The 24,383-nt window shown below is 40.3% G+C and overlaps 1 protein-coding gene across 1 annotated transcript in view; it reads right to left on the reverse strand.

Moving 5' to 3' along the window:
* Nucleotides 1-24,383, reverse strand: part of Syne1 (spectrin repeat containing nuclear envelope protein 1) — a 461,163-nt gene that overhangs the window by 302,381 nt on the left and 134,399 nt on the right. The window contains exons 13-22 of the mRNA XM_055615901.1: nucleotides 20,104-20,216; nucleotides 19,404-19,572; nucleotides 14,344-14,440; nucleotides 13,474-13,676; nucleotides 10,683-10,847; nucleotides 10,090-10,242; nucleotides 8,371-8,514; nucleotides 5,805-5,978; nucleotides 2,773-2,931; nucleotides 1,962-2,126 (exon numbers count right to left, since the gene is read on the reverse strand). Of these exons, the coding sequence (XP_055471876.1) occupies nucleotides 1,962-2,126; nucleotides 2,773-2,931; nucleotides 5,805-5,978; nucleotides 8,371-8,514; nucleotides 10,090-10,242; nucleotides 10,683-10,847; nucleotides 13,474-13,676; nucleotides 14,344-14,440; nucleotides 19,404-19,572; nucleotides 20,104-20,216 (1,542 nt within the window). The remainder of the gene's footprint in view (nucleotides 1-1,961; nucleotides 2,127-2,772; nucleotides 2,932-5,804; nucleotides 5,979-8,370; nucleotides 8,515-10,089; nucleotides 10,243-10,682; nucleotides 10,848-13,473; nucleotides 13,677-14,343; nucleotides 14,441-19,403; nucleotides 19,573-20,103; nucleotides 20,217-24,383) is intronic.

Below are 24,383 nucleotides of genomic sequence, written 5' to 3' on the forward strand. Positions count from 1 at the left end.
AAAGAAAGAAAGAAAGAAAGAAAGAAAGAAAGAAAGAAAGAAAGAAAGAAAATTTGCAGTTCCTAACTTTGGTAGGGTAATCTGAAAAGCCACTGAATTATCCCCAAACCTTGATTCCATGGTGACAATGATGTGGGTCCTCTGTGGTAAATTCGGACTTTCATTACAGAATTTCCACAACCCCCTTCCTTACCTGTGTCATGTATCATCACAAGCCGTCCCACACTCCCCACGTGTGTATTTTAGTACAGATGCTGCAGATGGAGCAGTGTCCCCCGAGGATCTGTATGTCAAAGCCCTAAGCCTAAGGATGGTTGGATCTGGAGCCAGGGCCTCAGGGGTTATTAGATTTAGGTGAAGTCATGAAGGTGGGACCTTCATAACATTACTGAGGTAATGGAAAAAGACCTTACAGGCAAGCTTTCCTTTCTGACCTGTGACAATGAGGAAGTGTTCATCTGTAAACGAGAAAGAGTCCTCACTGGGACCCTTCCATCTCGGCAAGGTGAGCTCAGACTGCAATCCTTTAGAGCTGTGAGAAAACCCACTTCTGCCTTCAAGGCCAATAGCTGCTGTTTTCTTTTTTTTTAATTTTTTATTAATTACACTTTATTCACTTTGTATCCCCCCTGTAGCTCCCTCCCTCCTCCTCTTCCAATCCCTCTCTTCCTCCCCTTCTCCACTCATGCCCCTACCCAGGTCCACTGATAGGGGAGGTCTTCTTTTCCTTCCTTCTGATCCTAGTCTATGAGGTCTCATCAGGAGTGCCTGTATTGTCTTCCTCTGTGACCTGGTAAGGCTGCTCCCCACTCTGGGGGAGGTGATCAAAGAGCAGACCAATCAGTTCATGTCAGAGGCAGTCCCTGTTCCCATTACTATGGAACCCACTTGGACACTGAACTGCCATGGGCTACATCTGTGCAGGGGTTCTAGGTTATCTTCATGCATGGTACTTGGTTGGAGTATCAGTCTCAGGAAAGACCCCTGTGCTCAGATTTTTTGGTTCTTTTCCTCTCTTTGTAGAGCTCCTGTCCTATCCAGGACTTATTATTTCCCCTTCTTTCCTAAGATTCCCTGCACTCTGCCCAAGGGTTGCCCATAAGTCTCAGCATCTGCTTTGATAGTCTGCAGGGCAGAGCCTTTCAGAGGCCCTCTGTGGGAGGCTCATAACTTGTTCCCTGTTTTCTCCTTCTTCTGATGTCCATGCTCTTTGCCTTTCCGGATGGGGATTGAGCATTTTAGCCAGAGTCCTCCCTCTTGAGCAGCATGAAAGACAGAGCAATGCATGGGTGCACACAGCAAGTCTCAAAACGGCCTCAGCCATATGTATGCAGAGAGATTTGAAACCAGGGTGATTCAAAGCAGAGAGGACCTAACATTCACTTTATAAAATGAGTTGTATAGATGCTTTGCAGCCGCAGATTATGGTGGCCTCTAAAATATGGTGTCCCCAATACAGGCACCTTTCCTTGACAGTAGGGTTTACATTCAAATTACTCTCAGCAAATATAACTGAAGTACATGCTCTTACTACACTGTTCATCACTATATCATCCATCTATTACTAGTGTCTTTGGTACTAATGTGGTTTTAAAAAGTGGGAGAAGAATGAGGGTGACTTCTTAATCTTATATAATTGCATGCCAGCTACTGATGCGAAGTTGACATGGTGTCTATACTATGTTAGAGTATGCCATGGGGATTTATTAAATGACCATGAAGGACCTAGTCCTTAGCATAAACTATTTAAGAGTATCTTTAGCTATGTAAAATTTTCTAGGCTAAATAATGAGCATGTAGTTTGAGAACCTATATCATCCTTACTCCTCACTGTCCCAGGAGCTCAAGAATAGTCTCAAACAACTGAACAAAACTGTTTCTCAGAAGAGTGTTTTTATTTTACTATCTCAGATAGGTGGTCTACCCACATAGGTCAGGTGTACCACACAGGGGAGACTCACCGTGTGCTTCCGGAGGAGTTCCTCAGGGTCTCCCTTTTCTTCTAAGCCCTCCTGAGCAACCCGCAGCACTTTCTCCAACTCTGCCCGAGACTCCTCAAATTTCTTCATCAAACGACTGTTGGCTTCCACATGCTTCTTCCAGTCTCCAGCTTTCTTGATCATATTCTTAATGCAAAAAAGAAAATAGAATCACTTCTTGGTACCTTCCCATTCACTCCAGGAGCCCAAAATATACCAAGATCTACAAGGATCAGAGTCTCTTTCAGAGAATGAGGTAGGGCCTACATGAACCCTAGGCACATTATCCTGCATGCTCTAAAAATGACTCCACTCTTGATGACTTTTAATGATACATCGGAAATGTTATATAAGTACTTGTATTATTTAGAAAATAATGACAAAGGACAAAAAGATGTGTATGAGGTGTTTAGTACGGATGTTAGTTTTTCTTTGAATTTCAACTCGCTGTTGATGCAGCCTATAGATAGGCCACCTGTAGGTTTAGAATATACTAAAAGTTATAACAGGAATCTGCTTCCTTCACTTTGATATTGAGACTTCATTTGGTCAGATGGTATCATGACATCACTATGAATTATTAACAGTATTATTTGTTTGGAAAGCACTTGGAGGGAAGATATTTCATTAAAAAGATAATGAACAGTTTTGAATATTAACATTAGAAAATAAGCAATAAAATGTTTGTTTTCCTAGTACCAGAGAGGGAGGCATTGGAGGCATCGAATGTTTTGTCTGTCCCTGCTCTCCATTTTCCTGGACTTACATGTCTAAAGCAGGGAGAGAAACCCACCTGGAATGCGTGATGGACATCTGCTATCTGTCTCTGCAGCTTTGTGTGGTCCCAATGCTTTAACACCTGGCTCAAGGTCATGAGCTTCTGAACACCCTGACTGCCCTTCTCGATGAGGGTCAAGGTTTTCTTACAGCTTTCTTGACAAGTTAATAGTTCCTACAAGGAAAGGAAAGACACAGTGGTTTTAGTTACATGCCAGAATGAAAGAGGAAGGAGGGGAGATAAAAGGGAGCGAGGGCAGGAGGAAGGAAGGGAGGAAGGGGGGAGGGAGGGAGAACAGAAGACAGGAAGGAGGGAGGGAGAACAGAAGACAGGAAGAAAGGAAGGAGAGAGGAGGGAGGGAGACAGAAGAAAGGAAGGAGGGAGGGAGGGAGACAAGCAGTATTATAACTAACAGTATTGTACAACCTTCAGGCTTTTAATGAACAATAAGTAAAATCAATAGTACAGAGAAACAGTTCTTTTTAAAAGAACTTGATTTAAGCAATCATTGAAGTCAGTGCTTTTTATACGAGGCATTTAAATGTCACAGTGAGGGTTTAAATTCCTTTATGTTTCTTGCACACTTACTGACATTAAGAAAATGGCAGAGCATATAAATTGTCTAGTTTCTGCATCCCTCCTGATAGGCAGGCCTACGGCTTTTCAAAGGAACAATTGAAACTAAAGTGCTCATCGGGTTTTATCACACTACGTAAATGTAACACAGTGCGCCCCTCCTTTGGTGAACCCAGTGCAGCAGATTCCGCATCGCTTGTGTGTGCCAGATTTGAATGAATACAGTTTCCAGCCCATCCACCTTCCTAGTGAGACGCAACCAAAGCAGGAAGGAGACGAACAGGCCTGGGGGAACCATTTGCTCTTGCCACATCCTTCCAAATGGGATGCAGTCCTGATGGGCAGAACCCTTCCTTCTGCCTCTCGGGCTGGCATCCTACTACTGTTGGTAGTACCTAGGGCAGACATGGACTAGTCCACCTGGAGATAGAAGGCCACTTCTGTCTTGAATGCATACATCTTGCATGTCTGCATTTTCTGTTTTAAAGAGACCATTCAGATCATTCATTTGGATGGTGTTTTGATCATGTAGACGCAAACATTTAAAGAAGGCCTTCAGTTTTGACAAAATAGAATTAGGGCATGCTCTTTCCTTTTGAACAATTAGAGGTTCAAAAGGAAATTGACAATATTTTATAAAATATTAATATTCATTGTCAATAATATATGACTTTAATGATGAAAAGAACATTTAACCACATTTTATAGTAATTTAGGAAGCTAGGGTACATTACCATTCCTCAAAATAAATAAATTTTCATCCAATGTCATGATGTCATTAGAACAGGGTTTTCGGCTGGGTGCAGTGGCACACATCTGAAATCCCATAACTCAGGGAGGCAGGCAGATCTTTGGGAGTTCAAGGCCAGCCTGGTCTACAAAGTGAGTCCAGGACAGCCAAGGCTACACAGAAAAACCCTGTCTCAGGAAAAAATAAAAGAGAGAGACAAGGAAAAAAGTATAGGATTTTCTAATAATGGTTATTATTATATTCTCCATAATAATGTTATGAATTATTGAATATTAATTACTAGGGATGACCACTGTTGGCTTAACATGATGAAAGTGATGTTAATAAACACTCTGCTATTTGAGACATCAAGCCTAAACTGTGACTATCCTACCCTCATTTCAGACACTCTGCTCTTCCGAGCAGCTGAAGCTGTGTCTTCATGAGTTTATCCCAGTTGGTGTGTGGCGAAAGCTTCCTACAGTTTCGCCCTCATCTGAAGGACAGGCCGGTTCACAGGAAGGCAAGTAAGCAGGTTAGTTAACTACACCTGTCACCAGGGGCTTCTGGGCGCACAGATCCGCTCACTAAATCTAAACATAAAAATTCACACTGTGACTATTTCCATAGTTTTATGGCTAATCAAACAGACTTATTTCCCCACAGCCAAAGAAAAGAGGTCATGAGATAGAATACAGACATGTGGCTGAGTTGGAGTACAATTACCTAATTAATTTATACACTTAAAAAGCATATACAAAAGGAATCAAGGCATAAAAAACATACATTTTTAGAGGAAATTAACCATATTATCAGCTAATGAGGTAACAGGTGAGGCCCAAAGACATATGCAGAGACATAAGCATTAACATGAATTCCTAAAACAACAACAGAAAGATGAAAAAAAAAAAACTTTAACACTGACATAGGTTCTATTCCTCTAAAAGTACAAATTAAAAAACTTTATCCAAACTTTTTTAGAATTTCATTCATGAAATAAGATTCATAGATTCTCTGGAGGAAATAAGGGGTTGGACAATTAAGTGGCCCGTGGCAGAGTAGCAAGAGAGGCCCTTCTCCTGTGGGGGCCTTTTGGTTTTGAGACACAGCAGCAGATTCGGCTTTTCTGAATGTATCATTTATTCTAGAGAGCCATCATGGAGGAGATTCCGCCTCCCCCACTCGGCGTCCAGAACATGGCATCTAAATGTGAGCAGAAAAGGCAACGAGAAATGGAGATGGGTGTAATGGGCTCATGTCGCCAGCTCAAAGATGCTGAGGCAGGGGCTCAAAACACACTCGTTTTCCTAATTGGATTCAACTCAGAACTTTCTCCGGATGAGCATCCAGAGTAAGAAGTCTCCATACGTCCTGTTTGGACAACTTTAGTTCTGAGGACTGCCACCCCTCTGCCTGGCTCCTCCTTGCCTCACCACCCAGGGAACTTCCTAACCCAGAATTGTTGAGCCTGGTTCTGACTAGCTCAGCCTGGTCCAACCTGACTGTTCTCTGGAAACAGTTCAAGTCCTCAGTTCTTCCGCTAAGCACAGAGCAGGGTTCCTTCTCTGGATTAGGCATACACTTAGGTTTGAGTTACTAGTACCCTGTTATTCTAAAAAACAAAAACAAAAACAAAACAAAAGCCTTTTACACTAACTGAATTTCTATTACAGTACAAAATGCTCCAACATTATTAAATGAAGTCTAAAATGAGAATATTTCTGAATGGAATCTTTCTTACCTGGTGTTTTTGTTTGAAAAGAGTGCTAGACTGTGCTTCGTGTTCGAGAACTGCTATAAGCTCGTTGATTTTCCCAAGTGAATCATAGAAGGATGTGATCTGTGTCTCCAGTTCTTCCAAAGGAACCAACAACTTCTGGGCCTCATGCAACAGTGGGGAGTAACATTCTTTGACCTTTGAAAGTGCAAAGAACAAAATAAATCCCATGAGAGACATTAGGTCCTCAAAGCACCAGCATTGTGCCTAGTTCCCGAGACCTTGTGTTTAGTGAGATGGTCAGAGCCACTTAGGCATCTCTGAAGGTGGTTCTCTTTCATTCTGTGCTAGGCTTTGCTGTTAAAAAAATAACCTACAGAAATACTATACCACTGAGACAAATGAAGGGGTGTAGAGTTTTCTCATGAAAATTCATCTGAGTTGTCCATCTGGATGCCACTTCCCCATGTAAATTCTGACAGCCCGAGAGACAGACGGCATCACACCCCCTTTAAACACCACGCTCCTCACTGTCGCTTTGGCAGTAAAATCCGATCTGACACAGCTATTGCCACATTGCCTCAAGGGCATGAGGCATCTCTCTGATGTTCAAGAGCGCTTGTATGTGAACCCTGAGCCTAGACAAACCTGCCAGACACCCATTTTACCAGCTCTAGGCTTTGCCTTTCTCTGTTTGTCCTACTCATCCCAAGGACATGCTTACACCAATTTATTCATGAAGGGTCTCATGCCAGGGGATGTCATCTGTCTTTTTTTTTTTTTTAACGCTTCTGCATCTATATTGCCTTCACGGTGAGGTTCTACGTTCTTGGTACTCTAGAGCTCTGTAAGATCTCTGACTGGATGCCTTTGTGTTGAACTCTAGGATCTTATAATAGTCAAGGAAATCTCCTCCCTCTTTGTTATCTTAAGGTTTGATCCAAAACACTATTACTACTTTCAGAAGATCAAGAAAAGGGAGATACTGTACATGAGCAATAACATCAGCGATGGGCTAACTACCACCAGCAGCATTCCACAAATGATATTTGAAGTAAATATTGCCCTTTGTAACACTGTTGCAGAGTGCACATGCAGAAATGCATTCATATTCTAGAATATACTATTGAAAGATGACCTCATCAGCTGAGAGCTACTGTCTCTCTACTGCAGTGAGACTCTACAGCCGTTCAGTTGAAGAACCAGGAGAGAATCCACTGAAATGCATGGAATCATGTATTCTTGATCCTTCCTGGGCTGCAAAGAAAGGCTGCTATCATGCTGCATCCCAAACAGCAGGAAGAAAGCATGGGTTAAGCCAGCCTATGTCTACACTCTTACCATCCCAACACCCAGAAACAAAGGCAAAAGGATGGACAGAAGTGTGAATCCAGCTTCTCCCCAAGGAACTCCACATGGGGAGACACATAGGGAGATCTTGTCTCTAAGAACAGTAATAGTGTTAACACCAATGTGTGTGTGTGTGTGCGTGTGTGTGTGAGTGAGTAACAGAGAGAGAGAGATCTAGTTGAGATGAGCACAAGATATCAGCTTTCTCAAGTGTGGTTCCAAACCACTATGTCTGGACCAAAATGAGAGGTGCAAGTACAGACCAGCATGCTGTTGGAAAGTTGAAAACAGTAGCTTTTAAAATTGTGCCTTTGTTTTACTGATATGTAAGAGTAAAATTGCTCAGTACCATTAACTTAGTTTCCAACTAGAATGTCAGAATAAAATTAATTGAAAATGATATCTGTAAAGTATGCCAGACTGATAACATTTTCCTCTTTCAGGGCTATTATTCTTCTGTTTTCACTTTTCTTTGAATTTGTTCACCGTTTCCATTACTTCTTCAGGACTGGTTTCACCTATTGGTCTCTATATTCTAGCTCTTTTCTCTGACTTCTGACATTCATTTTTTTCTTTGACTCCTCCTCATACAAAACTGGGATCCATGTGCTTGTTCCTTACTCCTCTTATTTACTAGAAGGTAAAGCCCACACTTGGTGAATTTTGAAAAAAAATGAAGTCTTCTTAAAATTCAGGTTTAGATTTAAAAAAAAAGATTCTAATGGAACATTCAAATATCTTAATAAAATGTCCCTCAACCAAAGGGGACCATGTGAGCGGAAGGAAACATGAGTATACAGACTGGATTTACATTGAGTAAATCTTAATAAAACCTCAGTGAAAAAAAACGTATAGTCTTCTCCTCTTCGTCTTTCTTTTCTACTTCCTCTTTCTCTCTGTCTTCCTACTACTCCTACTCCTCTTCTTCTTTGCCAACATCCGTCTCCATCGCTCCCTCTACACTCTGTTTTATAACACTTAACAGCTCTCTCCTGAAAAACCCAGATTTCTCTAATGAAGCAGAACACTTAGCACATTCCTGAGTTAACAGATGTGTCAACCGGTTTCAGGATCCCACTTTATTTTTCAAATACATATCAAAGTTCTTAAATGAAGACTCTCAGTATTGCTCAAAGGTGGATCAGTCAAGGATGTGACCACGGGTAACCATGGAGATAGAAAGCATCTAAAGGAAGCATGATTGCCCCAAAGCATGTTATAGCATAAAGTATTTTCCCACCTTGAATAGCTGTTCTTTGAGCCTGGACATGTTTGTAAGCATTTCATTGGCTTCTTCCTGGGGACTCTCTTTGGCAATGAGATGTGCTGTCTTGGCAATCATCTTGTACTGAGCGTCAATCACAGGCACCCTCTTCTCGATATCCTGTGTGCCAAGGAGCCATTCAGTTACCGCACAACCCATCTCATTTCTATTGCGGAGTCCCACAGAAGGCAGGACAAGCAGCAATACGCACTGTGTAAAATCTGTTCTCAACACCAACTCCCATAGGAAAGCAATTGCTTTCCTCCTTAACTGTCACATAACACTATACCACATGCACACATTAAAACATCCTTTTAAGAGTTATCCAATACTAACTCCCCTTCTTTCATATGAATCCCTGCACTCTGCCTCAGGTTTGGTTATAAGTCTTAGTATCTGCTTTGACACACTTCTAGGTAGAGTCTTTCAGGGGCCCTCTATGTTAATATGATGTGGAAAGGATGGGAGCTCCACAAGGACCAAATATATCTGTGCACAGGGTCTTTTCTGAGACTGACACTCAACCAAGGACCACGAATGGATTTAACCTAGAACCTCTGCTCGGATGAAGCCCATGGTAGCTCAGTAACCAAATGGTTTCCTGTAGTAGGGGCAACAAGGACTATTTCTAACAGGATTTCAAGTGCAGGCTCTTTGACCTCCCAACCCCCCAAGGGAAGAGCAGTCCTGCTAGGCCGCAGAGGAGGACTTTGCAGCCAGTCCTGAAGATACCTGATAAAACGGGGTCAGATGACAGGGGAGGAGGTCCTCCCCAATCAGTGGACTTGGAAAGGGGCAGGGAGAAGCTGAGGGAGGGAGAAGGGTTTGGGGGGGGGAGAGGAAACGGGATGCAACTGGGATACAGAGTTAATAAAATGTAACTAAAAAGAAAAAAAAAGAAAAAAGTGATCAAATATTCTTAAGTCAACACCAAGATTAGTTGATGTAGTCTTTATACTTCCTAAAATATGAATATTAATGTAGCTAATGTAATATTGAAATACTCATGTAATACATGTAAATGCATCTAAATAACACAGGGGAAATCCTGATTTTAAGAATTAAACTGACATTTACTTTAAAAAAAAAAACTCAACACATTGTCACTGGAGAAAATTTAGAAATTTAGCAGGTGGAAATTTTAATTTCTTATCATCTCACACAGTGGTAACTAAAGGCAAAACTTACTAGAGTTGTTACTCTTTTTATGAATATTATTTTAACATTTTTAAGTTTTTTTTACAAAAATTAAAAGGACAATACATTGATCTATTTTTCTCATTTAAGAAATTATTCAAATTCTCTTGTAATTAAATAATTCCATTACTTCACTGTTGAGAGCACTAGGCTCTTGTGAAGATGTAAATGCCAAATTCATGCAACAAACCCTGTATTGTTTAGAGCATTTATTGGGAAGTCCTGTCTACAGTTTTTTGTTTGTTTGCTTGTTGTTTTCCTAAAATTTTATAATTTATATGTAGAAAAAGAGTTCCACATTGAAAAAGTATTTTGAAGTTACTTCACATGTTCAAAAGATATCTTAAAAAATTCAAGTTTATTTTCTGCAAAAGTCAACAAATATGTAGAATTGTCAAAATGATCTCTAGGACACAAAAACAATTTTCTGACGACCTGAGCAGCCTGGCTAGTTTTTATTTTCATAGTATGCCTTTCATTTTTTGGTCCAGAAATTACCTCCAAGTCTTGGATTAATAACTTGACATTAATAAAAGAGACTTCCAAGGGCTCAGAGAGTTTCCTGTGGGCTTCAGCCGCAAAACCAGACAGGATGGTGGTGACGTCTGTGTATTCTTTCTTCATTCTGTCCATCTCATCAGCTCTTGCATACTGGGAGGAAAGTTTGGCAAGAAGCATTTGAAAATCGTTAAGCTGCAATTCTAAGCCCACAGCCTTTGCTGTGACACAGCCTCATATATGGCAAGAAAAATTCTATTTCCTGACTCTTATTTTAGATAAGTTTGAAATAAATCCAGTTACTTTGACAGAAAAAAAAAAAGGAACAAGCAAGCAGGGAAGAGCCAGGATTTGAAAAGCAAATTCTCTGTCTATGCAGGCTCCATATGTCAACATAATCCTTAACCAAACGCTGTGTTCTGTCAATGCTCTGCCACCATAAACAGAAACGAATGAATAGTTAGCAACAGAACACAAGCAACTCTCAACACTTCTCCATTCTACCTTAATAAGCCCAGTAAAACTGCCCGTCAGCAAATGGCTTCGTCACACTGATGACACGCACAAAGTGAGTGTAGATTTAAAGGACATACTTGTTTGACTTCCATAAACAGCTCTCTCCATCGCCCGTTCAGCAAGAGCAATTGCTGTTTAAGGTCCCGGGAAACTATCTCATCACAAGTCTCAATCAGGAAGTTCCCAGCATCATTCATGGCTGTGTGCTGCTGAATCCAGTGAGGCAAATTTCGAAAAAAATCCTAAGTGAGAAAGGACATGCACTTGTAAGTCATAATCCAGATACTAGTAATGGATATGAAAATAACCAAGCCAAGGAGATCTGTTCAAAAGTATGGAAGGGCTGGAGAGACGGAGCAGAGGTTAAGAGAATGGGCTGCTCTTCCAGAGGTCCTGAGTTCAATTCCCAGCAACCTCATGGAGGCCCACAACCAATCTATGATGAGATCTTGTGCCCTCTTCTTGTTTGCAGGTGTACATACAGACAGAGCACAATAGAGCACTTATATAAAAAAGAAAAAAAAAATAACCATCAGTAAGTAAATTTTAAGAAGAAGAAAAAAAAAGGAAAAGTGTGCAGAAGCTTTAAGATAGATGTCAAATCTCCTCCAAAGCTCAGATTTTAAATAAAATTTCGAAATATGGGCTAGAAAGGCCAGATGTCTGTTTTTGTTGTGTTTTGTTTGTTTGTTTGTTTGTTTATTTGTTTTGAGACAGGCTTTCTCTGTGTAGCCTTGGCTGTCTTGGACTCACTTTGTAGACTAGGCTGTGTTTGAACTCACAGAGATCTCCTGCCCCTGCCTCCCAGAGTGCTGGGCTTACAGGCGTGAGCCACCGTGCCCGGCTTTAGTTTTCTTTTCTCAAGTGTCCACATAGACATGTGTGTACACGGTTCTATGGCTGCACTTGTGTGCACATGTATGTGCCTGTAGAGGCTAGGGGACAGCATGGGACTTCAGGCTTTTGTCTTAGGCATCAGTGGTTCCAGCCTTTACCTGATATTTTTTTAATTTTATTGATTTTTCTTTTTTGAGCCAGAGTCTCTCACTGGCCCGAACTTGCCAAGTATGCTAGGCTGGTTGACCCGTGGGTCACGGGACCCATCGATCTTTGCCTCCGCAGCGCAGGGATCGCAACCACGTGCCACCACGTATGCGCTTTCACACGGATTCTGCGCACTCAGTCAGCTCCTTCTGAAGCACTGCTTGACCAGGCTGTCTACCAAGCCCACCTTTTTGCTTTTAACAGTTGGGCTCCACTCTGCTGCCCAGGCCAGTCCCAAACCTGTAAGCCCACGTAGTCCTCCACTCTGAGCCAGGCAAGCATCTGGGACTCCAGGCACATGCAAATGCACCTGGCTTTTTGTGTTATCACAGAAGAGGGCGCAGTTTGGTGGAAACAAAATAGAGGCCACTTTCTTACTCTCATATCTTACACATGAAGCAGCAATCGATTATTCAAATGCTTGCTGTTCAGACCAGTAAGAATGAGGGCAAGCGGTCTGCAATTTTAATATATATGCAAACCTGTACATGTACACACACATATGTAGTACATTCAGATAGCAAAGGAAACATTCTTAGGTCAGACACTGAAGTCAAAGACATTGAACACAGCAGCACCCTTTCTTGTTTATGTACGAAGATGCACTTGGCAGTGGAACGCTTCCGTCTTATTGCAGAATGGGCGTGTATGCTCACACTAGCATACACGGTGCGAAACTTACTCAGACTTCATTCCGTAAGCTCCGGGGGGGGAGGCTTCCCCACACAAAGAGCCGAGAACACTCCTTTCGGGCTGCTACATTTCTTTATCAACCTAACACATATGACCTGTGCCAGGGCATTATTCATCTGATTAGAAAAAGCCAAAGTCTGCCTGAGTCCATGCCTATTGCCTTCTTTAGATACACGATGGAGATTAATATCGATTAATCCGTGTCAATGAAGAAACAAGAGAACAACATTGAAATGTTGCATCTGTTGGTGCAAAGAGCAATGGACAAACCAATTCCAAATAACTGATTAGTAATAAAAGGTGTAAATGTGTGTTCCAATATATGTATCGTACCTCCTTATGGGAACTTGACATTATAATGTCTTTTATACCTACAATGAGTTTCCACGTGAAAATAACAGCTTTACATAAAAATTATATACATTGTACCTACAAACAAATTTGTATATATTTGTACATACACACACATACATGTATGTACTCACATACATGCGGCTTCCCTTTTTATTTGATATTTCCATGTAAGGGATGTCGGAGTAAGACAGTCACCGCCATACTGCCATGCACACACTCATACATGTTCAAACATTGTTAAAAGAGAAAGACCTCACTCCCGTGCAGAATGAAACTCTTGATAGAGTGGTTATAAAACCCAAGAGAGAATGTAAAAACAGCAAGGGGGCGTGGCCTAGCTACGGGTATGTGCTGGTCCTGTCACACAGATTCAGTCCCGTGTGTGTGTGTGTGTGTGTGTGTGTGTGTGTGTGTGTGTGTGTAGGCTGGGAATAGGAAATCTAGGCAGGCCCATCTATACAGACCTCGGTGTGGATGTAGCAACCTCTGCCGCCCGTTGGACCTGGCCACCCCTTTCCAAATAGTTGATTAATCCTGCTTGCTGTCCTGCGGAATACGGAAGTTGAATGGACGGGCCACAGCAGGACCTGTTTCGCAGAGCTCTCCCAGACGGTGCTCACACACCTAATCCCATCCAACTTGCCCAGGGGCCAACCTCTTCGGTGAGGGCTCTAGAGTGCTGCCTGCAAACATCTGACACCCGTAGTGAGCTACGCCGTTAGACTCTCTCCTTCATGCACCTGCAGCATTAATGAGTGCTCACAGGAGCGCTCTTACCTTCTTGGCGTTTTCTGATTGACTTAGCATTTTCTCGGCATCTTCCAGCCAGGCTTGAAGGCTAGCCACAGTATCACCATAGCGATCCCAGTTGGAGATCACCTCCTCCAGCATGCTCCTCACACTCCTCACTTCCACAGAGAGATTCCTCCACTGGGCAGTGGTTTCACTCATGAATTTCATCACATTCTCAGCTTCTTCCACTGAATCAGAAACAGCCAGTTAGAGGCTCCATTCTGTACTGAAAACCCTCTTTATAGTTTCCCATGTTCTTATGCACCGGCAGCAAGGGCATCTATCAGAAATACAAGACTCCATTCCCAACAATTACGGCAGACATTTACAAGCTGTAAGCAAACATATCTCCCAAAGTTTAGCTCCACAGTAGCTTAATCTCTCATATCTATATTCAACTCATTCCATATATATATATATATATTGCCTTTAATCCTCTCGGAGTTGAAACTAGGCTGAAAAATTGCAACCTAGAAAAACAAATGCTGATTTTGTTCTATCTTAGATGATTACACACAGAAAGAATATCATTTCTCAAGACAGACACCTCACAGAATCCCACTGTCCTTTCCAAGGGAAAAGCATCGAGCCATAGATTCTACACAGGAAAAAAAAAGGTCTGACCCCATAGAAACCCATTGATCTTAAAGTCTACTTAAGCCAGCCACAAGTTATGATTCTTGTGTGGACATTACCTGTTCAGGATGCTAACTATAACATTTTCATAAATGAATATTTTTAAAAAACTTGGACCATATTCACTCCAATTACTCTCCCCCCTCCCCCTTCTACCGCAGCGTTCTCAGCAAATCCCGCAGTGTGCTTTACCTGAGCAAACCCCGCAGTGTGCTTTACCTGAGCCATCTGCTTTGACGTACATCTCGGCTGTCTGTTTCAGTATCTGGTACGTCACTTCATATTGCTCAAAGAATTTGCTGTTTTCTATAAAAGACTAGAAAAGGGTGCATACTCGGTGAGTAGACAGCAAATATTAGGCTTGCACACAAATGACAAGGTTTACTTTTCTTCATAAGCTTATGGCATTCTATCCAATTCTGCCAACCTCATTCTATTGGAAAATACTAAATTAATCCCACTGTCATGGAGCACTCAGGTTATATGTAGCCATATACCATGCCTACAAGACCATATACCATGCCTACAAGACCATATATCATGCCTACATTTTCAAGACCAACTCAGCACCAGATTGAGAACACATTCTATTTCTTTACCATGCAAACATTTGTTTTTCCCAAAGAACAGAATTTCCTCTAGAGGATCTGGGCCTAACATTTAGAAAGTGCTAAATTTGGGGTAACATTTTAATGTCCCACTGTGTTGGAGCTGTCGAAGTCTGTTGTTCTTTGAACATTAGCCCTGGGGGATGACTGACTGCTTTGAGGAACTTCCAGTTAAAAATAAACCACAGTGAAAACACTTTCATTAAAAATAAAAAGCAGAAAGTTTAAAAATAATTGCATGTGCTGTCCATATTATTGATGGTTTCATGTTCCAATTACCTAGCACAAAAAGTACAGATTAAAATAAAGCAAGATGTAAATCTCCACAGAATATACATACATAATAAAATTAGTGTTTGCACACAAAGACAATAGAATTGAGGACTCAAAAAAAACCTTAGGTAAATTTTTTTTGTTAATGCTCAACTCCCTTCTGATCAAAAGATTGTTCTTATTACTCAGGTAGAAAATTAATACAATTAAAACCAGCAATGTGTCTCCTGAACCTCTTTAAATTCTCCTACTAGCAGAACGAATCTTTAAGAGTTTAATCAGTTAAGGTAGTCGAGCGGGATGATCGCAGTGATAAAATCCAAAGTTACGCGTTTCGCACCCGAGGCTTGCACGGTGTGCTGGCTCTCCTGTACCATACCCTAGTGATGCTTCCTGGACAGGCAAAAGCGGCTCATAAAGCAGTTACAAAGACATTCCTAGATTTTTATCGCTGTTTACCTTGTTTCACTATAAAACTCTAAAAGATTATATATTAACTGCAGTGAAGATTATTTTATATCTACAGAACACTTGTAAATTATTCTCTAGAAAGAAAATGAATGCAGAAACCTATGACTTCCATGGTGTGAGAGTCTTCTGTGACTGATATTTTATTGAATGACCTTAATAGGGTTTACTGTGTTTGGCTGACAATAGAGTATGACAATAGTACTTTAGAAAATTCCTTATTTAGTCATAAGTCCCATTTTCTCTCACAAATTAGGGAAAGAATAATTTACTAGAACTTAAACTGTGAAGGATTTTAGCCAAACAAGAAAGTCATTTTTGTTTTAAAAAATGGAGTATTATATTTAACACTCTAAATGTTGTTAAAGCAATTGAAAAAACAACTGCATTTGACAAAGCTTTTTTTAAAAAAAAAAAATTGTTTCTGTAGAGTCAATACAAGTGGCAAGATGGTAAGGAGAAAAACGCCCGCTATAAGAAGCAAGAAAACACAGTGCTGTCTGTGCTGTCCAGGTAGATGTAAAAAAAAAAAAAAAATCATTTGCCTGATTAGTTTGCAAATTAACTACAAATGAAAAAATTGCTTATTTTTAGGTTTGTTTTTGGCCTAAAAATAGATGGGAAGATAAGATTATAATCAAATAATTCATTATGTTCGAGTTTTCCTATTATAACAATTAGACAATTAATTTTTAAAATTAAAAAAAATCCCATTTGTTGTTACAAACCTTTACTGTCCCATGTAATTTGAGCTCTTTTTTGCTAATTTTGGAGAAGCCATTGAACAATGAAGTTTGTCTGGGATAGCCACTTCCATGGGAGGTTTGCTAAGTTTCCCTTTTACTGTGCTAGACATGTCTCGCAGGAAAATGCACATTTTAAATTAAAATGACATGTTTATTTACTTTATTAAAATAGCTAAAATTGGGTTACTGAAGCAAATGGGCTATTAGAGTAGATGATAAGACAAGAAAAGTTATAGTACCACTTATAAACTTTCCTAATATTTTTAAACCAAAATATTAGAAGTAAGAACGTTTCTGTCTTCAAAGTATAGACATAATAAATTAAAACTCATTAATTTCACTGAGAGAGCTAAAGCAGATAATTACAAATCCTTTAAATTTTTATCATGTTGTCTATTTACATTAGAATTTATTGTGAATTGTAAGATTCATGTTATGTTGAACTTGAAATTTCTACAATTCCAAAAGCTTTTCTTTCATATGAAGGATAGAAATGTCATATTACTGTTTACATAGCAAGAATGGACATTGCGTACCAACTAGCAAGATCACTGTAAACAATTCTGAAGGGCTGAATCAGTGCCTAACGCGAGCGATCACTGATCAACAGCCTCTGGTCGAACATCTAATTATTTAAAAACACTTTCAGATTTCTTTATTTGTGGATGTGCTTTGGATATCAGCATTTATGTGCCATGGCATTTATGTAAAAGCCGGAGGACATTTCGGGGGCCTCGTTCCTCCCATCCACCATGTGGGTCTCTGCTTGTCCTCAGACTAATAAGGCTTAGCGTCAAGAGTTTACCTGCTGAGCCATCTCAGTGACCCACATATGGTCTAATTGTTTTCCTAACAATCATAAAGGCATTTTTCAAGGACTTAATGTACTCATTGGCTCACAGCCTAGCTAGGAAGCCTATTCTGTGACTCTCCAACCCCTAAAACATGTATGAGTTTTTTCTTTTGAATGTAATTAATGTCAAATTGAGAACTGATACCAAGGAAGATGATTTTGGACTCTTCATAGCCTCAGTATTATTTTGTTTATTAGAAAACAGAGTAACGCCCCATGTTCATATTTTTAAATGAGGAAGAAGAATAACCGACTTCATAATTTTATTGAAAAATTTCATACTTTTTGAAATGGTCTGTTCTAAAAAGAACTATTTTTCTCTAAAGCACTTGAGGGGTCTGACACTGAATGAAGGCAGTACACAAAGTCTGTCCTTTAGAAGAACCTCTATTATTCTGCTACTACCATCATCATGGTAAAATGCGAAAACTTCAGAAAAGATTCATCATGGAAACTTTAGTCATTCACAAAGCTAAATGAGCGGTGAGTTGAATACACTTCCCTGTGACAATGCTTCACACACTTTCTGTCATGTTCCCGAGCCCACCAACGAATGGCAGTGGTAATCAAACTACCACAACGCAAAAGAGCAAAATATTATTACATTTCAAACATATTAAAAAGAACTAATATTTATGAGAACATTCATTAATTCACTACAATTTAATAAACTTCAATATCTTGATCTTCTAAGTTATTTTTTTCACAATTATGTATTTAGAGAGTAATATTGTTGCATGCCTGCAAGGCCGTTTGATTTGGAAATATCTAGACTCAAATTCTGACTCCATTTCTTGTCACTTGTGTCACCTGGAGCTCGGGGTTGGGGCATTTAAACTCCAGAGGCAGCTGCATAGCGTTTCATCAGTGTTTAATGCGCCGTGAAAACTCTGTAGAGCCTTTGTTGAGGTGAAAAGGGAGGCCCTTACAGGACCACAGTTACCGAAGTTATTCATCCAATGACCCTAAAGCCACTTATGGAAACTTTTTCTAGGACCCCTTCACCAGCTCTCAAGTGCACGAGCACTGAAACCTGGGAATATAGGGTGACTGTCCACTCTACACAGACAGGAAAGTTGCAGAGCAGTTTGAAATTAGCACCTCAGTGAACTTTATGGAGTAGGAGGAAGGGCTGACATTAACATCAACTCTCTATTTATATATCTTTTGAGAAGTTTGAAGAGAATTATTAATATCATTGTTTTGGAACATCGACCTGGTAAAGCAGTCCTATTAGGTACTGGAATCCGATTGGCTGTTCTTAAATAGCTAGAACAAAGGATGGAGCCTGTGTAATTAACTCCACGCTCAGAGAGCATCATTTGCTATGACTAAAACTGAAGGTATAAAGCCATTCCTCCATTTAATATTTATGAGACTAAAGCAATTACTAGAATTTTAAAAATGGATTTCTTTTCCTTACCAAAATAGCCACAAATGAATAAAGGAACACATGTAACAGAGTTCACAGCTTTTGAAAAAAAATGTTTCCTAGGGCAGTTTAGTGAATCTAGAGAGAAGATGTATTATCCACTAGGTAAAATGTTTTGTTCCAAACTCATGGAGCTAACATGTCAGCTAAAAAACAAAATTAAAATGTAATAAAGCTGACTATGATTCCAAGGCACTTATAGAAAGACATACTCTGTAAGTCACTGTGACTGGTCTGGTTGCAGTAAGCCTGTATGTTACAAGTTTAGTTTTATAGTTTTGAACCTGTGTTTAAACATAAATGTCAAAAGACATGACAGAGATGCCCCATTAATGAATATTTTCCATCAAATGTTGCAAATAATTTGTGGAAGGCATGGTTAGGTTACTAAGAGAAAACAGATTATCTCGGAACATGGGATAATATTTTTAAATGATGTTGGAACGGAGGTTATTCACAGGAGACTCATGCAGAAGATCTGACATGGTCACAGTGCCCCTGTGGACAACTAAAAACACTCCCGTTTCCTCACGCCGGGAGCTTAGAGGACCAGGATAGTGTCTGAGCACAGTAGTTCAGTTTTAAAGGACTAATGCAGCCACAACTAAAGGTGTGTGAATACACACACACACACACACACACACACACACACAGGCACACATAAAACAACAACAAACAAAAACACGTTTGTAAGTGACAAAGCCCACCACTAGGGTCCGATACGAATCATCTTGGGAACCCTCCCGATGTCAGGATTTGCAGAACAAATTCCAAACAATCCGGGTTGATACTCCAGCTGCTAGTGAAAAGCTCCACACCTCTGAGCCAAGCCACTTCCCAAAGCGGTGTTCTCACACTTAAATTCAGGGTGGACCTCTGTCAGAGCGCTAGAGACTCACAATATAGCTCTGCAGCAGCAGCTCCACGGACTCTCGCCTCCCGTACTTGATGATCCAAGACTTCAGCTTTGACTCAGCGAGGACCAGCAGGGACAGCAGACGGTACTTCAGCTCCAGAAACTCCATTTTCATCAAGTGCAGCTCGGATGTAGAGGACACAAAATGAAACCTCGGAACAGACAGGGAGAATTCGCAGGATGTAACTAATAGTAACAGAAGAGGCTGCCCGAACCTGTTACACAGAAGCCTTCTAAACTCCCTGCTCCCGGTCAGGGGATCCCGTTCCTTTCTTAGCTCAGGGTTTCAAGGAAAAAAAACCAGGATCGATTGAAGCCTTTGATTTAGTTCTCTTTCCTGGTAACACATCTCTCATCTGTTTCTTTCATAAGCTGTTTTTGCAATGTTACATAATGTTCCTTACAGTATTGAATAAAAATACAGCCTATGATGAAGAACGCGTTTCTGAGATCTGCAGGCTGTGGGAACATTCTAGCTCACTCTCTCCAGTTAATAATATATTAGAATGTTGGCACTCTTAGCATCTGTGTGGGAACCCACTTTGCATTTACCAAATGCAAGCATCCCTATTAAAACCGTAACAGTTCATTTTGGAAAAGAAAAAGAATGTGAAAAAAAACACAAAGCATCCATCTAACCTATTTTTAAAGAGCCTTCATATAAAAATCCAGCCTTCTCTTACCTCTCAGCCATGTCCTCTAGCTGATCAGGAGGCATCGGGATCCCATTGACAGACCTGGTCCGGTAGATTTCATGGAATGCTCTTTTGTGGGCATCTGTATTTTGAAGCAGATCCTAATACGCAATTTAAAAAACTTAAATCAGGAAACATGTTCCCAAGATGCTGAGAAGCATAATTTTCAGGCTTACTGATGAGTCAATGTAGTCAACAATTTGTCCCTGCCACCTTCACACGCAGCCAGCGCCTGTCACAGGCGTTACCTGGGCCGGCAGTCCCTGCCGGTGGAGAGGCTCTGCTGGAGCTGTGTCTAATAGTTACAGCATTTTAAACACACAGGGCACGTGCCCAGCGCTGCACTCAGACCTTTTGACGCTGTAAGACTCAAGGACTGTGTAATCACTGCCAGGAACAGCCATCTCTGTGTTGCCTGGGGTTTGGAGATGCCAGTGTTTGTTGTTGTTGTTGTTGTTGTTTTTGTTTTGTTTTCTGAAAACTGAACATAACAAACTTAACCCCTTTATGGTGACAGAGATTAGCTTCCCTACTATTGTTTTAAAATTGAATGTATCAGGGGTACTTTAAATATTATTTGCCAATTATAATATACTTTGAAAACATAGTTTGGTCAGAAAATTTCCTAAAAGCACAGAAAGCAACCCCAGCTAACAGAGAAAAAATCAAATGTGATGATTATTTTCTATAGTCTATACAAAATATACTATTTGTATATTATTTGTATATACTATTGTATTTTTTTCCAGCCACACACTCATTTACAGGAAGAATACATCTTTGCCATCAGCCCAAGCTCATTTCTTACACACCGTAAAAGGAGAGAGTTAGGTGAATGAAGCTTATCTGCTTTCTTATAGAAGAATAAAAAATAGGTGTAAGTCATTGTGACAATAAGATCTACTAGCCCACCAAGGTGATCAAGTTAATATTATTCCACTTTACTATTATTCACTGGCACAGTAGAGAACGAAGCAGAAAGACAAAAGATACATATGTACATGGGTAGACAAAGCATTTAGAATATGAATTAACCTTTTAAAACTCTTGGCTAGCAGGATAGCACAGCAGTTAAGGACACTTGCCATAAACCCTGACATTTGAATTTGCTCCCCAAAACTCACATGGTAGAAGGAAAGGACCAACTGCCATATGCTATCACATATGCACTAAAACATACTTGCACATAAATAAATACATAAATAATTGATAGATGATGGATAGATATATCGATGGATGATAGATAGCTAAATGATAGATGATAGATAGCTAGATGATAGATAAATAGATAGATGACAGATGATAGATAGATGATGGATAGATGATGGATAGATAGATGATAGATAAATTATAAATGATAGACAGATGATAGATAGATAGATGATAGAAGACAGATGATAGATAGATGATAGATAGATGATGGATAGATAGATGATAGATAAATTACAAATGATAGACAGATGATAGATAGATGATAGAAAGATAGATGATAGATAGATAACAGATGATGGATAGATGATAGATAGAGGATAGAAGATAGACAGATGATAGATAGATAGATGATAGAAGATAGACAGATGATAGATGATAGACGATAGAAGATAGACAGATGATAGAAGATAGACAGATGATAGATAGATAGAGGATAGAAGATAGACAGATGATGGATAGATGATAGATGATAGATAGAGGATAGAAGATAGACAGAGTAACACAAGGCTTTATGGCTTACCGATGCTTGAGTACATAAAGAAGCATGTTAATTTTGTCACAAACCTTCATCTAATTTATTTCTGTCCTAATATATTTTTCGACATTCACATTTTGAAGTCTTTAGGTGCATAAGTAAATACACACACACACATTCATAAGTCATTCACACCAGATGGAGGGATCTTTGACCACACAAGGAAAGAGGAGAGAGAGCTGTTCTGAGAATCGCTGCCAGCGGTGAGCTCTGTGGTCTCTCTCCCAACTTTTCAGCCAAAACACCTCCATAGCATACGGTCTTGGCTGAACTGCCTTCTGGTGACTTCAGAGGAATTTGTGCCTACACAGCTACCTCTCATTTCTTACACCTGTCAGCTTTAATATCCACTGTCCTGGGGAAATTCTTTACCTCTCACAGGTGTGTGAAGGAGGTTCTAAAGCTATCGTACACTGCTTGTCCCTAGGAAGTGCCCAATCACTATAAAACAGCTAGATACGAAACAAAGCATAAAACTTTAATTTTTAAAAACTTTAATTTTTAAAAAACTGGGCTTACAGGCAATACAACTGTTTAGGTCACCCTGTTTTTACCAAAACATGTTCCAAAAATAGATCACAGACTATAAACAAGAACATAACAACATTAAAAAGCCAGACCATCCAGGGCAGGCATTAATCCAGCAGTTTGGGATACTTGGGCTTTGGAATGTGAGCAAGATGAAGACACTGCAAATGGATCTCCTTGATGAAGTCAGAATCCCTTAAGGCGGGCTAAGAACAGCTTGTAGCAAATACACTAGTGGGGGAGTAAAGGCCACTATCTAACATAAGAGGTTCGCTGTCAGGAGTGGCAGCCAGTGAAACATGGAGCCAGGGTAACGCCAGCCATCAGTAATGAACACTAGTGTACATGTAAGAACGAGTGTGACAAGGGATGGTTTCCTAGCGTGATGGAGATGGTTAAAGCACTGATCTCCAATGATTTTAGATATCTGTGTCTGAGCTTCAGGGATGACCACAGCATAGACCTATAATTTCAACCCAGTAGGGGAAAAGCTATAGAGGAAGTCCAGCAAGCTATGCTTGGAATGATGGTGGCTACCTTCTATGCCAGGACCTGGGGTTGCTGTGAGTTTGAACATGAGCTGCAGAGTGAGACTTTGTCTCAAGAAACCTAAAAGGATGGATGAGAGGAAGGGGGAGGAGAGAGGGAGAGTGGAGGGAGAGAAAGAGGGAAGGAAATGCTCCAAAGCAAAAACCAGACCAAAACTCCTGTCAATTTATAAATACCAAAAAAAAAAAAAAGTAGAAAAGGGGGCAAAAAAAATAGTCAAATGATTAAAAATAATCCTCCAGGACAAAACTTGCTACGAATAAATATAAACGCATATGGACATGAGCCTGAGATTGTCAGAGCAGAGGAACAAACAAAACCAGTGAGAGAGAAGACAGCCTATTTGCACATGGATGGAGAAAAAAATGAAAAAGGGCAGATTTGTATGAGAGGCATCTAAGTATTAGGGAAATAGAAAGGCTGGAATTCCTAGGCAGTAAACTATATCGGCGACACCAACTGAAAATTTGCACAAGGACCGTTAGTTGTCACAATAAATAACGATGATCAGAGTTCCACATTACTATAAGACACATTAATCCGGAGACTGAATGTACATAGTAAACTCCAAAATATATACAAACTGGTAGGACAGCATAGGAACGACAAACCTACACTGCTGTGGGAATCACCAACACACCCCCTTCGGCTACCAAGATGGAGCACGGGAAGAAGCTACATGGTGGAGTAAGGGAGGCCTAATGAAGGCTCAAAGAAGATGAGAAAGGCAAACAGGGATATCACTGGGCAGGGAAAGTTCCTTAGGGATAGCTGGGCAAAGACCTCACGCTGGAGTATTCTTTCCTCTTTGAGGTCATCATTAACGTAAGTTTTCACTGACCTCTTATTTAAAATTAAAACATCAGCATTTCCCTGGTTTTTTTTTTTTTTTTTTTTTTTTTGTCCCCAGATTTTCATTTACTTATTTACTGCCTTCACTATTTTTCTCTTCATCCTCTCGGTACAGATCATATGATGAGTGTCAGGGAACTGTGTCTATATTCATGCAAATGGGCTGATCACAAATGCTCTGAACACTACTTGTTACTATGCAGGAGCTCAATAAAAGTCTACTGAAAACCAAGAAAGACCGGAGAGAGATGGCTAGGAGTATAGGAAGGAGAACAGGAAACCAAACAAAAAAGAGTGTCATGGTCACGGGAGCACTTGGTGAAAGGTGTGTAACGGGGAGGCTAACAACTGGCCAACTTCGTTCAGCCCAGCCTGGGTCACATGGCAGTGACGGTTCATTACTGTGAAATCAAAAGAAGAAACAGAAAATTCTTAACCGCTTGTCTGGATAAGCAGAAGGAGGGCTTTTGGACAGTACCTGGGAAGAAAAGCAGGGTAAAAAGAAAGACTTTGAAAATATGTGCGTGTGCGTGCATATGTGAATGTGTGTGTGTGTGTGTGTGTGTGTGTGTGTGTGTGTGTGTGTGTGTGT

Source organism: Psammomys obesus, unplaced genomic scaffold (genome assembly GCF_907164565.1).
Source record: "Psammomys obesus unplaced genomic scaffold, mPsaObe1.curated_primary_1811, whole genome shotgun sequence".
In the NCBI taxonomy this organism is placed as follows: Eukaryota; Metazoa; Chordata; class Mammalia; order Rodentia; family Muridae; genus Psammomys; species Psammomys obesus.